Source organism: Arabidopsis thaliana, chromosome 4 (genome assembly GCF_000001735.4).
Source record: "Arabidopsis thaliana chromosome 4, partial sequence".
NCBI lineage: Eukaryota > Viridiplantae > Streptophyta > Magnoliopsida > Brassicales > Brassicaceae > Arabidopsis > Arabidopsis thaliana.
This window is the reverse complement of record NC_003075.7, coordinates 14,888,190-14,903,227: the sequence shown is the minus strand read 5'-3', so window position 1 is coordinate 14,903,227 and position 15,038 is coordinate 14,888,190. Positions and strand designations below refer to the sequence as shown.

At 34.7% G+C, this 15,038-nt stretch overlaps 4 protein-coding genes across 6 annotated transcripts; 2 read left to right on the top strand and 2 right to left on the bottom strand.

The window, feature by feature from the left end:
• Nucleotides 1-1,083: 1,083 nt before the first annotated feature.
• On the top strand, nucleotides 1,084-4,194 carry AT4G30490 (AFG1-like ATPase family protein). Its single transcript, NM_119195.3, has 14 exons — nucleotides 1,084-1,594; nucleotides 1,678-1,757; nucleotides 1,869-1,969; nucleotides 2,064-2,186; nucleotides 2,263-2,332; nucleotides 2,434-2,520; nucleotides 2,616-2,681; nucleotides 2,764-2,856; nucleotides 2,936-2,992; nucleotides 3,082-3,213; nucleotides 3,310-3,400; nucleotides 3,481-3,569; nucleotides 3,662-3,855; nucleotides 3,942-4,194. The coding sequence occupies exons 1-14, from the start codon at nucleotides 1,345-1,347 to the stop codon at nucleotides 4,000-4,002; spliced, it is 1,494 nt and encodes a 497-aa protein (NP_567847.1). The 5' UTR covers nucleotides 1,084-1,344; the 3' UTR covers nucleotides 4,003-4,194.
• Nucleotides 4,107-5,882, bottom strand: TPR1 (Tetratricopeptide repeat (TPR)-like superfamily protein). 3 transcript variants are annotated; one of them, NM_001036679.1, is made up of 5 exons: nucleotides 5,435-5,882; nucleotides 5,067-5,253; nucleotides 4,852-4,978; nucleotides 4,535-4,648; nucleotides 4,107-4,406 (listed from the first exon to the last, which is right to left on the bottom strand). In NM_001036679.1, the coding sequence occupies exons 1-3, from the start codon at nucleotides 5,726-5,728 to the stop codon at nucleotides 4,974-4,976; spliced, it is 486 nt and encodes a 161-aa protein (NP_001031756.1). In that variant the 5' UTR covers nucleotides 5,729-5,882; the 3' UTR covers nucleotides 4,107-4,406; nucleotides 4,535-4,648; nucleotides 4,852-4,973. The 3 variants fall into 3 exon arrangements, with proteins under 3 accessions (NP_001031756.1, NP_849557.1, NP_194777.3); NM_179226.3 differs by having other exon boundaries at nucleotides 4,535-4,693; nucleotides 5,071-5,253; nucleotides 5,435-5,875; NM_119194.5 differs by having other exon boundaries at nucleotides 5,071-5,253; nucleotides 5,435-5,875.
• A 501-nt stretch (nucleotides 5,883-6,383) lies between these two features.
• AT4G30470 (NAD(P)-binding Rossmann-fold superfamily protein) lies at nucleotides 6,384-9,155 on the bottom strand. Its single transcript, NM_119193.4, has 6 exons — nucleotides 8,842-9,155; nucleotides 8,575-8,732; nucleotides 8,279-8,467; nucleotides 7,314-7,467; nucleotides 6,895-7,087; nucleotides 6,384-6,815 (listed from the first exon to the last, which is right to left on the bottom strand). Exons 1-6 carry the CDS (start codon nucleotides 8,963-8,965, stop codon nucleotides 6,722-6,724), a joined length of 912 nt encoding a protein of 303 aa, NP_194776.1. The 5' UTR covers nucleotides 8,966-9,155; the 3' UTR covers nucleotides 6,384-6,721.
• A 4,217-nt stretch (nucleotides 9,156-13,372) lies between these two features.
• On the top strand, nucleotides 13,373-14,297 carry AT4G30460 (glycine-rich protein). Its single transcript, NM_119192.4, has one exon. The coding sequence runs from the start codon at nucleotides 13,494-13,496 to the stop codon at nucleotides 13,980-13,982; it is 489 nt and encodes a 162-aa protein (NP_194775.1). The 5' UTR covers nucleotides 13,373-13,493; the 3' UTR covers nucleotides 13,983-14,297.
• The last annotated feature ends 741 nt before the right edge of the window (nucleotides 14,298-15,038 follow it).

Sequence of the window (15,038 nt, the reverse complement as noted above, 5' to 3'; positions counted from 1 at the left end):
CTAAAAGGCCCATAAAATCTGACATCTTAAGGCCTATCAACAGAAAACTGCATTATTTCAGTTTTCCAATAACAAGGTCTGTGTGAAAATCACCGGCGCTCGGAGAAGACATCAACATAAAACCTTTTACCGCTGTTCCAAAAACTAAAAAGTATACCATTTCTATGATCAATCGGTAAAACGATATTTATAACGGAACAAGAACAAAAGTAGTGTAAATTTTTTTCCCTGTTTTATGTTGTTCTATAGACAAAAAAAAATGAAGATATCATATCTTGTGGGCCTATATCCAATATTTGAGTGTAGCCCATATTTGGATCAAACATCACGTCTTACACAATGGTTCTCGGATATCCCAATCTGAGTATGGTTTTAGGTCAATTCAACATAGTATTATTTTGTCAACAAGCACCATTATAGCAAAAACAAAGATGTATCAAAGAAAAGTAGCGTTAGGGGTTGGTCAGAAAAAGACATGTTTGCAGTGTAAGAAATGACGTGGACACGTGGAATCATACGCAATGCAACATGTCATCATTAAGGTCCATTGTTCAACTTACCCATTGAGAACAAAACTAGAAAAATTATAGACCGTTGGATCATCTTTAAGGACCATGTCTGATTCACGTATCTCTCTCCCACTTGGAATATGCTTAGCCTATGTATGGGACACATTCGCTAGGTCCACCAGTATCCTGTACGCAAACGCAACATCGAGAAGCTTCCGTTTCCAATATTCTATACTATAATTACAAATGTTAAAAATTGTTTATAAAATTTGTAATTTGACTTGTAGACATCATTAGGGTAAAGATATATCAAGAAATTACTTTTTTCATAGGAATAAAAATAGTCAACTCTCTTAAATAAGGGACAAATACAATCCTCTAATGACCTGGAAAACAACTATGCAATCAACATTAACAAATGTAATTAGAAGTACAACACAATCAATTTTGGTTAAAAAATTGAAAGTATATAAAAATAAAAAAATAAAAAACGTGTCTTAGTTGATAAATAACTCATTAATCACGCCTCTATCTCTCTGTTTTAAGAGTTTAACAGTTAAAGATCTTCTTCTCTATCTTCCTTATTTGACTACATCTCCGTTTATTCTTGGGTCTCTCTCTATCTCTCTTATCCAGATTTATCATCGTCATTACATATAAACATCAAACTTAACTTTTCAATATTCTCATTCACTTTTTCCTCTTGTGCTCTAATTCTTATCCGGATCCGATTTCTCTCATACAAAGATTCTGTTTTTCTTCTTGGGTTATTGTTCTTGCTCTGTTTCCGTATCTCAAAGTTTCAGCTGCTGAATTGAATTTGCATTGATCGTAGATGAGACCAATCATTAGGTTATCATCTCTCAGTAGAATTAGATGGGCTCTAAGGAACAATCAAGAACGTTATTCTTCAACTTTCTACTCCAAAAGCCGCAAACTTTTGATCGGTGTCAATCAAAATCAAGCTCTGCTGAATACAAACACTGATAATTCAAGTTTGTATTCAAGGTCAAGTATCTTTAGAGGCTTATCAGCAGAAGCAGTAGAAGCAGCTGATCCTGCTACTACTAGGGTCACCGTCTCAGGTTTTGTTTCTCTTTGCAAAGAAATTCTATCAATCTCAGAGTTCGTGTTTATTGGTTTGCTGATATTTGTTGAATGATGACAGATGTGAATAGAACAGGTCCTCTTGTTGAGTATGAGAGAAGAATCAGTAATGGTGAACTCATGACTGGTGATATCTGCCAAGTATGATAAAAATAATAGCCACTCTTTTTTACTTCATTGAAGCTTTTGAGCTATAAGATTAAATGTGATTCGTGTTACTTGCGGCTTAAGGTTGTGTTTGAAATGTTGTAGATTAGTGCATTGAGAGAGCTTCAGAGACTATATGATGAGCTTGTGGATTCAGTAGATACATGTCGTTTAGATCGGTATAATACTTCTGATAAATCCTCAAGGTGATTGTTCTGTTCTCTTAGCCTTGACACCTTTCCTTCTCTGTTTAGGATTGAGAACTTGAGTCTCACACAACTGTGTTTTTGTGTAATACAGAAGTCGTTGGTTTTGGTCTCGGCTCATGCCACAGACTTCTTACTCACCCGTCAAAGGATTATACCTTTATGGAGGTGTAGGTACAGGAAAAACCATGTTGATGGACTTATTCTTTGATCAACTGTAAGTTTGTATGATCAAATTCTTATCCTTTTTTTTCGAGCATTGCGGTTTCATGACAATTCTCTTGTTTCATTAGGCCTTGTACTTGGAAGAAGCAGAGGATACATTTCCATGATTTCATGTTGAGTGTTCATAGCCGCTTGCAAGTATGGATAATTGAGTTTCCATTGTTTCTCTATTGATTTTAGTAGGAAAAGCTTTAGCCTTTTGAGATACGTTGTTTGATTTCGGTTCATAATGTTTGCAGAAGCACAAGGGTTTATCAGATCCACTTGAAGTTGTTGCCCAAGAGATAGCTCATGATGCAATCTTACTATGTCTAGATGAGTTCATGGTATGTACACTATTTCATATATTTATTTTCTTGAAAGTGATCATCTTTGGATCAACACATCTTGATTTTTTCGGCTACTGTTTCTGTTATTATAGGTAACTGATGTTGCAGATGCTCTAATACTAAACCGACTCTTTGGACATCTGTTTAGCAATGGTGTTGTAAGTGTCATCTTTACTTACATTATGCTGCTACAATCATCTTAAAACTGACTTTTGTCCATGCTTGCTATATAAAATATAGATTCTTGTTGCTACATCGAATCGGAATCCTGATAAACTCTATGAAGGAGGACTCCAAAGAGATCTGTTCCTACCTTTCATTTCTTCATTGAAGGTAGTCTAATCTACTATCATTAGTCCACTTTCAGTACCTTTTTAATTCAAAGACTGCATCAAGATTTCCATTTTCGCAGGAACGAAGTGTGGTTCATGAGATCGGTTCAGCGGTTGATTACCGGAAACTAACTTCGGTATTGCTCTTAATCCCATTAAAAACTCCCTAGACTGGCTTCAAGGTAGAGCTGAGTTCAATAACTGGGACACTTCTTCATTTTTGCAGGCTGAGCAAGGATTCTACTTCATTGGTAAAGATCTTTCGACCCTTTTGAAACAGAAGTTCCGACAATTGATTGGAGACAATGTTGTTGCCCGTCCACAGGTAGTAGAAGTGGTGATGGGAAGAAAATTACAGGTACAGTTTATTATACCAATCTCTGTGTAACTCCAACAACACTTGTGTTGTCTGTATATAAGTTCTTCATCAGACCAAATGCTGCTTCATGAACAGATTCCATTAGGTGCCAATGGATGTGCATACTTTCCTTTTGAAGAGCTATGTGACCGACCTCTTGGAGCTGCGGATTACTTCGGTTTGTTCAGTAAGATACTTTACTTTGTCTCTCTCTCATCTGCAAATCTTGTCTCTAAACAGTGCTTCTTCTTCTTCTTGATGTTGCAGAGAAGTTTCATACTCTTGCCTTGGACGAAATTCCAGTGTTTGGGCTTCATAACCGTACTGCTGCATATAGATTCGTCACGCTAGTCGATGTATGCAATTCCTGGTTCTTGTTTTGTTCTTATAAGATGGCACTACCAAACCATTTCATCAAAATCTGATAATGATGGTTTAAGAATTGCAGGTAATGTATGAGAACAGAGCGAGGTTGTTGTGTACAGCTGAAGCAAATCCTCAAGAACTTTTGGAAAAGATTATAACAATCTCAGAGGCGAAATCGATGGGTCCAAGAACATCATCAAGATCAAGAAAGAACGATGTTACTGAGCTCTGCGTGGATAACGAATTAGGTTTCGCAAAAGACAGAACCATCAGTAGGTAATGTAATAACAGACTCTGTGATTAACAACTAAAATCTATTAGTTTCATTGGTTACTCATCAAGCGGTTATGTTTATTGTGTAGATTAACAGAAATGAACAGCAAAGAATACTTGGAGCACCATGCCATAACACACAATCTGTAACACTCATACTAGACCCTTGATGATTCTTCATGGGATTCTTCAATTAAATCCTATAATAGCTTATTGTATTTTCTGTATCACACCAACAGATTGATCCGAACCATGAAAAGGAAATTGTTTTTCCATTGTTGTAACATTGAATTTTCGATTTACTGCTATATTAAATCTAATGAAATTGCATCTTTTCATGTATGCATCAAGAACAATAACACATTGCAATATTAACCAGATTGTTGCTAAACATTTAAGTGGTAGAAGCAATACATCAAGAGCAACTACGATATTAAACTAGTTTTGGAAAGAAAGAGAGTAGGAGCCAGTGTTGGGATCTTTAACCGCCTTAAAGTTGTCCACACTCATTCCAAATCGACCCAAAATCGAGTTTCCCATCTCCTTCAGCTTAGCTACAAACACAAATATATTCAGTATAAATGACTGTTAATGAATCGATGCATATATATGACCACGCTCTTGATGCATGCTGATTGCAAAAGATAATAAAAGTTCGTGATGGAATACTCTCAGAACTTACTTATAGCTTCTTCTTTCATCTTTTCTCGCTTCTCAGCAGCAAGAGGTTCAAGACGTCGAATCCCTTTCCTAGCTTGATCATTTGAAGGATCAAGTTCTAAGATCTTCTTCAGGTCTGCATATGAGAAGACAGAGGCTCAGTATGGCTCTTCCACTAAACCTGATCTACAACCAAAAGCTATCTATCATGTAACAAGTACCAGAAACTAACCACCTAAAACTCCTAGCTTATTTTTCTAATAAACTGGTTTCATGAGTAAACCTCAAAGGGAAAGACTTTTGCTTGCATACAAGGTAAATAAATACTCATGAACTCACCCGTGACAGCATCTTCGAAGTGTTCAAGTTTCTCGTGTGCTTCAGCCCTTCGAACCAAGGCCTTATTGTAGGTAGGATTTAGCTCTAAGGCTTTTGTGCATTCCTTGATTGTTTCTTCACATTTACCCTGACAAACATTTCACAGAAAATCTTGAGCACTATACTCATCTTCTATCGGAATTCAAATAGACCAAGAAGTAATCAAAATAAAGGACATACCAATTTGAGGAAACATACACCTCTGTTTAAATAGCATATGGATCGAAGCTCTATAGACTCAGGTAACTCCTGAACAAGCTCTAAAGCAAAAGCATACTTTGACAATGCTTCTTCATAAAGGCCATTAACGAACAGTTTATTTCCTTCCGCTTTAGCCTCATTTGCTTCTGCCAAAGCTTTCTCCTTCCAAACAAAAAAGACAAATTTCAATAACTATCAACACTAGCTTTAAAGCATTCTCTACTAATCTCATCCAAAGGTTCAACCTTTAACAGCAAAATTGAAACTTTGTCAATAGGTACAGTTGTAATGAGAACTAGCTAATAAACCCATAAACCATAAACTAATTTGAATGTGGATTCACCTTGTTTGATCCGTCGTCGACTATGGCTTCTCCTTCACTCATTAGCTCAATCTGCTCTTCCTTCTTCTCCGAGTGCTGTGGTTCCTCCTGACTCGTGACGGCGTCATTTTTGGTACCATCTTCCTCTCCTTCTTCATCGCTAATTTCACGTTCGCTGGCAGTTTCGAACCCATCGGAATCATCTCCGTCGACTTGTTTCGTCTCCGTGGGTTGCGGTGAGGATGAAGACGCTGGCTTTGGTTCGTTTTTGATGAGGATCTCGTCTTCACTCTCACTTGATTCGATCAGTACCATCTTCAATCTAAGGTTCTTCGAGAGTTTGCTTGCACAAAGATAGATTTCAGCGCGAGACTTATTCGATCGTCGATCTAGCTTTCCTCACAAATCAAATCAGAATCCAGAGCACTCGATAGAGAAGAAGAAGGGTCAAGATGCCTTGTTTAAACGACGACGTTATACTTTAGCTGGTTAAACGGGTTTTACTAACGACGTTAGGCAATCTCAGGCCTGGTATTGGCCCATTAAGTATATCATATGGTTTTGTGAATAAGATCTTTGTTCGCAAAAGTACTGTTCTTATAATTTGGTGTTTTTAGTATAAATCCAATTCACATTATTCTCAGGTAAGAACATATCATTTAAAAAAAAAATCATAACACGTTGATGATTCCGTAGCAAAATCATGAATTCTGTCACAAAATTGTGCATGATTTCATAGTAAAACAAGTTAGTATCGTCACAAAATTCTATATTCAACGATATGATCTTAACTCGTAATCTAGGGAAACATATTATGTGAAGTACTTTATCATTTGCATATAAGAAAAGCTTATGGCTTGCTAAGAAAATCATCTTTGTTTTCAACCATAATTTGAAAATATTATAATTTCTACATATAAAATCAAAACAAAAAAAACTCTTTATCAAATTTTTTAGTATAATAGTATGTGTTCATATACCAATACAAGCACAATCTTTCACGTAATGCATTCATATTATTATTGCACAATTATAGGAAACATCGCTTTAAAAGGTTCGTATACGACAACTCTCCCACCAAGATTTAATATGTTTAACAAAAATTAGAAAACATTCATATTGTGCCCCCAGCCAAAAAAAAAAAACTACTCATATACTATTAGTTATAAAATGAGATGAAATGTGTTTTTTTTCTTTCTTTTTAATAGTTCACAAGCAACACATGCATCTATGAGAAGATCAATATACAAATTACAACTTTTTTTTGTATAATCTCGTCTCTTTCAATTTAAATTGTGAAATCTTTCTTTAACAAGCAGAGCCAGCTTCTACCAGCTTGCTTAATTTGTTGTTCCTTAATCTTTCTTCGTAAACTTCACTTCCGTGCATCTCATTCTCATACCTAATTGACATATATAGTATTAGACTATAAGTTGCATTAAACAATAAATCACAAGATAGAATTAAACAAGAAACTGTACCTCGGTGGCATAGGAATCAAAGGAGACAAACTCTCCACTAGCTTGAGAGCTTCTTCTTCTGTGTTGACGATTTGGTTGAAGCAGAAGTATCGACCGCAAGCTGAAACATCCTCGAATGCTCTAATATGAACGTCCGCTAGAAACTTAACGTCTACATAAGCTAACACACCATTCTCATACATTTGTGCAGCTCCTGTTACCAAAAACACTATTTCATCAAATTCAAATCACAATTGATGAATATGAATTAGTATGTCTCGTTCTTCAACACTATGATTGTTTAAAAACAAATTCCAGTTATGCTATTAAAAAAGCCTTCTTAAAACATTCACAAAACCTTCGCAACTAATTCCGGAACTTTGATTAAATGCTCATAAACTCTTTTGTGAGGTTTATGAAATTTCTCTATGTGTGTGTACCTTTAAGGTATGACATGGTGGGCCTAGCGTTGTGTTGTGCGACAGATGGTCCGACGACAAGACCAGGGTTGATAGAGACCATGTTGAGCCTACGGTCCATGGCTAATGCCCAAGCTGCTTTCTCCGACAACATCTTTGCCAGTGCATGCCACAACTGCATCCACATACAGTTTGTTAGCACGTGAGTTTGAGCTTGTACTAATACTACTACAGTAAATAGTAGTAACAAACAAAAAGAGAGGGTAATGAAATTCCTAAAAATTGCAGCAACAAAAAAGTAAAGGAATAGTCTTCGATTTCGTTTTGTTGACTGTTCCGTTTGATGACAGACAGCTATACACGTTAATATTGTCTCCGAATAATTTGTTGCATAAAGTTAGCTAAGTCCAGTAATGACAATCATAATTATATCAAAAAAAAAACATGTCACCGTCTAATCTAAGTGATAGTCATAAAAGACACTACTACTAAATCATCTGTATCTAATTATTCAAAACATGAAGGAAAAAAATTTAAAATATATGCCCTTTAAATTTCCAAAAGGCAACTATAACCGAATCAAGAGTTGTACAATGTATTTAAGAGTCATGGAAATGAATATATTCAATTAACCTGACCCCTTACGAATTTTCTATGTCGTCCAATAAAATGATTCGAGATAATGTGATGATACATTTGATGAAGACCAACATTTGACTATTAAAAAAATACCACAAAATAATTCCTTATATAGTGTTTCAAAATTCAAAATTTATAGAACTGGCTTCCTTTTTTATATGTATAATAAATAATAATATGAGCTAGCTACATTAAATAAGATGTCAGGAAATAATTAGTTATTCCAATCCAGCTTATAATATTTAAATTGTGGGTCCAATTTATTCCCCAAAATTTTAAATTTCACTTAAACTAATGAGGATTAATATTTAATAACCAAAATAAATAAATAAAGAAAAATTAGAAACCTTCTTGCTGCGACAGAAGTCTTGGTCACTCCAACACTTCTCATCAACATCCTTTTGAGTTCCAATGTTGTCTCTCCAAATTGAAGCTGTTAATGAAGAAGAAAACACAATCTTCTCTATACTCTCTGTTCTTCCACACGCTTCCACCACATTGATCGCTCCTCTCACTTCCAAATCCACCTCCTTCTCCTATGATTGATGATAAATTCACACAAATCATCAATCTCAGTTTCAAATTTCAATCCAAACTCAGAACGAATCAACACAAAACACTTCAAGATGAATTAGTCACTCACATCGTACCCTTCAGGGCTGTCTAAGCAACAGAAGACAACGTTACATGTCTTGAGAGAGACAAGTATGCTTTGATAATCCAACACATCTACATCGTACACCACTAATCTCTCTTCTGTTGTTTCCATCTCTCTGATCATCTCCTCAATTTCACTCTCCCCTAATTACCAAACACATATAAAACAAATCAAGAACCAAACAAAGACTTCGAAATCATCGGAAAAAAAGAACAAACCCGAAATCATTCGTGAACAAACGGAGAAAGATACCGTTTCTACGAATCGCTGCGTGAACAGAGTATCCTCTGCTAAGCAATTTCTTGAGAATCCAGAAACCAACATAAGTGGAAGCATCAAGAACGCAGCAACAAGAAGTAGACTTGTCGTGATCCATATTTGTGTTGCTTCTTTCTGATTAATGATTGAAACAGAGAGAGTTTAAACGAAAGCGTGTGTATATGTGTGTGATGAAGGAGAAAAAGAAGGTTAGAAGTAGGAAGAGAGAAGAGGCAAGTATTAATAGGAGAAAGTTGGGTGAACTATTTTTCTGTTGCACGTTCCCAGCTACTCATCTTTTATTATACCTCATCTCTTATTTTCCAATAAAGTATTAGTACTATTTCTTAATTAATCATTTTACGTCTCTAAACCATCTTAATTAATTGCTTGGTTATCCAATATCCACAAGTCAATCCCTTATTGGTTTTTGTTTACGTGTTGACAATTTTGGAACGTGTGTCTTCTTTCAGAAACACTCCAAAATTAGTAGCACCAGCTAATATCAAATTCCAATCTTCTTATGTTGTTTCTTACTTACTGAATACTACAAATATATGTAACCAAATAAATTAAAATGGTTTTCAAATTACCAAAAAAAAACAAGAAAATCAATTAGATATCGGCATCGGTTCAAAGTTTTTCAAAACAATCCACCTATATTACACAGTACTTTAACCCAAACTGTACACCAAACTTAAAGATACTTTTTTAATAAATCCAAGCGAATTTAGACATTCGTTTGTACTTGATACTAGATTTGAAAAAGAAAAAAATGTATTTGAAAAAATGTAGAGACTGTACATATCAAAATGTGATGCGTCGTCATATTTCTTTAGCTCCATGAATATGTCAAAATTCTCATCGAATAGTTCAATACTAAAATTTGGGTGATGGTAATTCTATAATAAGTTCTATTTATCGTTCAAACTACACCAGTTATATGAATAAAACTGCTGGAACTCTCCTGATATTGTTAGATATGAGTATATTATTAAAACAATCTGATTATGAATGAAAGATGTAGTTACAGTTGTTAGGTTTGAGAACGCCAGAATGGAACAAACTTCGGTCGGCAATTGCATAAGCAAAACTCACACAAAGGTGGCTTTCTAAAATTTAACTATAATATAGAATTTCAAGATTTGTAAAACTAAAATAAATAAATAAAAAAAAGTAGAAAAACTAGGAGAAAATATAAGAGAAGAACTAATAAAAGCAAAACAGCGAAAGGGCGCTGGACGTAAAGTAGTTAGCAGTTAGTAGGTAGAGATTGTGGTGGGATGAGAATTTACGTGGGGAAGTTTCATCACAAGCCACACAACCTACCACGTCTCTAGACACTTCATTTTGTATAATCTATAGTTTTTTTTAATTGTGAAATTTACTCTTAAAATGTTTCCATTATACTCTTTACATACTTTTTTGTAATTAACGAACGATCTATATATCTTTTTGATCGAAAAGTTGTGATTATCAACCCTAAAAAGATCCAAATTAAAGATGTCTTGAATGTTATGGAGATGTTGTATTGACTTGTACGTGCTTTAATGTGAATTCATTAGTTATAAAATTAGGTTACATGTTAGGTCTAGAGATAACATGTATCCTACTCTTATTTTAATGAGAATGAACATAATTCTTTCAAATACAAATTTTTTAGCGTCACTCTAATACTGATGATTAAGTACTGCGGCTTGTTATAAGTGCATTTGCATTTAATTCCGCAAGTTTGCAATCATTCGTCTTTTTTTTTGTAAGGGTTTTTAGCCATTCGGTTGCAAAGTTGCAATTGAGCTGTGAAATTCTGGCTCTTAATTTCATACAGTGATTCAACTATTTGATTTGATGTTTCTTTTATTGATGATGATGATGACTGTTGAGAAGAAAACAATTCAATACCGCTGCATTTATTTCTTTTCTAGGTCAACCTCTGTTTTTTTTTGTTTTTAAAAAAAAATTGTTTACAATGAAACTAACTAAAGAAAATAAAAGGTTAAAGAATAAAACTTGTGTGTGGCTAACGATTGACGAATCAAGAAACCTCCGGGCCCAATCCGCGTGTTAACTTGAAACTGGAAAAGTGAAAAAGGGACGAGAAGAGAGTCGTCAGGGTAACACACGTGCCACAATCTCAGATGTTTTCGTACTTTTGCCATGTAAGAAGATGATGAACACTTCGTGTCCTTCTGAACAAGAAAAAATCATTTTGCGAGAAAAAAAACACAAAATTGGTAACGCTCATTGTTCAATTAAAAGCTCAATGAATGAAACTGAACTAACTTAGCGCCACGTGTTCATAAATCAGGATCGTAATTTGATAAAGACCACACGAAAATTGTTAATATTATAACAAAAATTGTTTCGATTCCTTCTTTTGAGTTCAGAAAGTAATCGCATTTTCCGTTTACCTAATTCGATTTTCCTCTTATATAAGAATAAAATTGGTTGAATAAGGATAATGATATAGTTGACCCAAAAATAATAAAAAGGATGATGATGAAGTTACTAGTGGTTAATTATATAGTAGTATATCACAAACATTTAATTGATATTATGAGTATAACATTGTTTATTTCAAGCATTATGGCTAGTTCCACGATAAAATATAGCTACTTCCATGTTGGCCTTTATGCAGAATATTGAAGACGTGTATCGTTCTCAGTATTGTCGAAACAATTCATTCATGATCCTAAGAAATAAGCAATATAAGAAGATGTCGTGAGTGTGAAAGGGTTTATGTTGGTCATATCTTACTATGTCATAACATCATTTTAAGAGCAGACTCCAAAGTGAGTGGCGTAGGGTGTGGAGTGCGGACTAAGAGATGAGAATGAGATATGCAACATTTTCTGGTTCTGTGCGAAAAAGATCCTGCAACATTTGGTGGATGATTGATTAAGAGTATTCATGAGCGGCATTTCATGGAGGTCACTTTCCAATGGAATGCAAAATAGTTTAGTGGAAGTACATATTGAACAAGGCAGATAGTTTGCTGGTTACATTTAGACCGAGATACGCCAATAAATTAACATGAAAACAAAATCCTTTGAGGAATATGCACTTGCAGTAGATTCTTGTGTACCAAATTGGTTCTGATGAGAAAAGAAAGATAGTGGAGGCATGAGAAAGTATCACCGGCCAACCATCTCAAGGCCTTATTATTGTTTCAACATTGTTCGGCCCAAATATCTCTGGGTCAAGTCCATGCATATATTTATAGCCACCGAATTTACGTGGTATTAATTGTCTTTTTTTGGGTAAAATACGTGGTATTAACTTCCAACCAGGGGCTAGTTCTAAATCGACAAAGATTAGTAATTAATTCAGTAAGTTTATAATAAGATCGGTCTGTAAGCCCAGTTAAACTTAAACCATGTTCAAATATATGTAAGGTGCTAATAAAATGATATAACTACGAAGAAAAAAAAAAACTTTCTGAGCGATCAATCCATCAAGATTTATCATCCATTATATAATATAAGATGTTTTTAGAGGAAAAAATTATATAATTAGATGATGTTTTTAATTTTAGTACAATTTTTTTTTGATGAGATTAAACTAAAACTCCGAATCATTTTTGTGAAAGAAAAAAAACTGTTAAGAAAAACAATTCTTACAAAATAATTGTTAAATATTAAAATTAGATGCATGAGCATGACCGACCTACTATAGGTCCACTTACGGAGAGATAGATAGTGGATCAGACACCGAAGGACTGTTCATTGCAACGTTGGACATGTTTGAATCCACATATTTATTTTCGTGCAAAAACAATCATTTACACGTTTATCATTTTCTTCTCGATCTCTCTCTTCATCTTTGAAGTAAAAAACATTACGTGGATGGAAGCAACCAGAACTTCTCTACTTTAGTTTGGTTTAATGTTGAAATTGGTTCAAGGGAGGATTAGCATTCCAGTTTCTGTTTACGTTCCGACGGTTCATCGTCATACTTAGACATTCTCGATTTCTCTCCAACCTCGCTTAAACCCTAACTATTCTCTACAATAATGATCTGCAAACTATGTTTGACGTACGAGAGCTAAGGCTAAATGAAGCAATGTTCCATATCAAAGATTCTGGCTCTTTGAAACAGAATGAAGAGATTTAATGATTAATTATTGATGGCTACGCCCGTTACTCCAAAAATTTAAAGGTCCAAAGACTTCAAACCAAATACAGCGAATTTTTTTAATACTTTTCAATGAATACCAAATTCGTGACAACAACTTCAAAACTAGAATAGAAATCGATTTGGGTGAAAATCAAATTTAGGGTTCGTCAAGAAACCTGAGATCAATTTCGACTGGATGTAGATTTGGAGGATTCGAGCAAAGGCAAAATGAAGTTAATAGTTGCGTTTAAAAAGAATTATTAATCATTTGATTTTAATGTTGATTGAAAAGAATGATTTCTATTTTTTTATTTTTTTAGAAATAACGTGCTGAGTTGTGATTAATAACCAATATTGTAACGATTATGATGTGGAAACAACTTTTGACTTGTAGGATTTTCACTACCATATTAATATGCTCTGGAACGCCTATAAATACCTTCAACATACATATTGTGTCATATTCATCAAGAGCACTGCAAAAGCACTCTAAATTGGGGTGAAAAAGCATTACCAAACACCAAATAAATATGTCTGATCTGAATAACTCATCATCACTCATTCTAATAACTTTGATTTTGGCCACATCAGTTCTAGTCTCCGAGAGCCGGGTCGCAAGAAAAGACTTGGGTTTGGACCTTGGAGGGATCGGTGCTGGTATAGGCATAGGCATAGGTATCGGTGGAGGTGGATCCGGATCCGGAGCTGGTGCCGGGTCTGGATCCGGAGGAGGAGGATCAAGCTCTTCTTCCTCATCTAGCTCTAGTTCTTCTTCTAGCTCCGGTGGTGGTGGAGGTGATGCAGGATCCGAAGCTGGATCATACGCCGGATCACATGCCGGGTCTGGTTCGGGAGGACGTTCCGGGTCAGGCCGTGGAAGAGGAAGTGGAGGAGGAGGGGGTCACGGTGGAGGAGGTGGAGGAGGAGGGGGTAGAGGTGGAGGAGGTGGATCCGGTAACGGAGAAGGATACGGTGAAGGCGGTGGATATGGTGGAGGATATGGTGGTGGCGACGACTGAATGAAGAATATTGCATGCATGCAATATTGTGTTTTATACGTAATTATATTATGTTATTAGTATGAGAAAAATAAAATGCTTGAAAAGTAAACTTTCTAAAGTGTGTGAGTACAGGAGATGGAAAAGGAGGAATTCTAATGTGTTTGGTTCGTAATTATATACCCTTCCATATTCGAATTGGATTCTTGGTGTTGTATATGTTTTACTTTTGTACTATAAGTTGTAATTTCCCAATTTAAATGTTATGTACTAATTTTATTTCGTTGTTTCTTCCTTTTTTTCCTTCGGTATATTTCGCTTATAGCAGAAAATAACACACATATATATATATAACGATATAAGTTATAACACAAAATATGATTGTATGTATATCAAACAACTGAAAGAGCAAACACGATTTGGAGACTCGTCGTTCAGCTAAACAAAAAAGACATCAACCAAAAACAAAGTTTATAGCATGAAGCCATGAACACAATTCAGCTCTGTTTTGTTTCTTTTTTGAAGAATTCGATTTGCATTTTTAGGTTTTGTCATGTGTTACGTTCAATATCTTAGATAAAAACATATATGTAAAATAAAAAATGAAAAACGAACCAATCCGTGATATACATAATTTAGATATGTATTATCTGCATAAGAACTTCTGATAACTTAAGAACACCTCTTACAATTTGGGTATAAACTTTAAACTCAAGCATTAGATTTAGAAGTCGTTTACATAATTTAACTAAGCAAACGTGTTTGTATTAGATCCAAAGAATTAAACAGCATGATCGTTATTATAATTAGAACTATAACTTACTATTAGTTGAATCCAGTGACTAAAATAACCTTATTTTAATTTACACCTTTCTTAGTTAAAAAAATAAACCAAACACTGATTCAAAATAGAAAAATAACTGTCAGAGAAGAATTTTCTCTTTAATGACTTTTGTATTCTATATGAGGATTGAACATTATGGGTTATTCATAGCAATAAAAACATAACCAATGTGAATGTATAGTTTCGATCTTTCTCGAACAATGATTTAAGCACGTGTCGTAGGTTGAATAAAT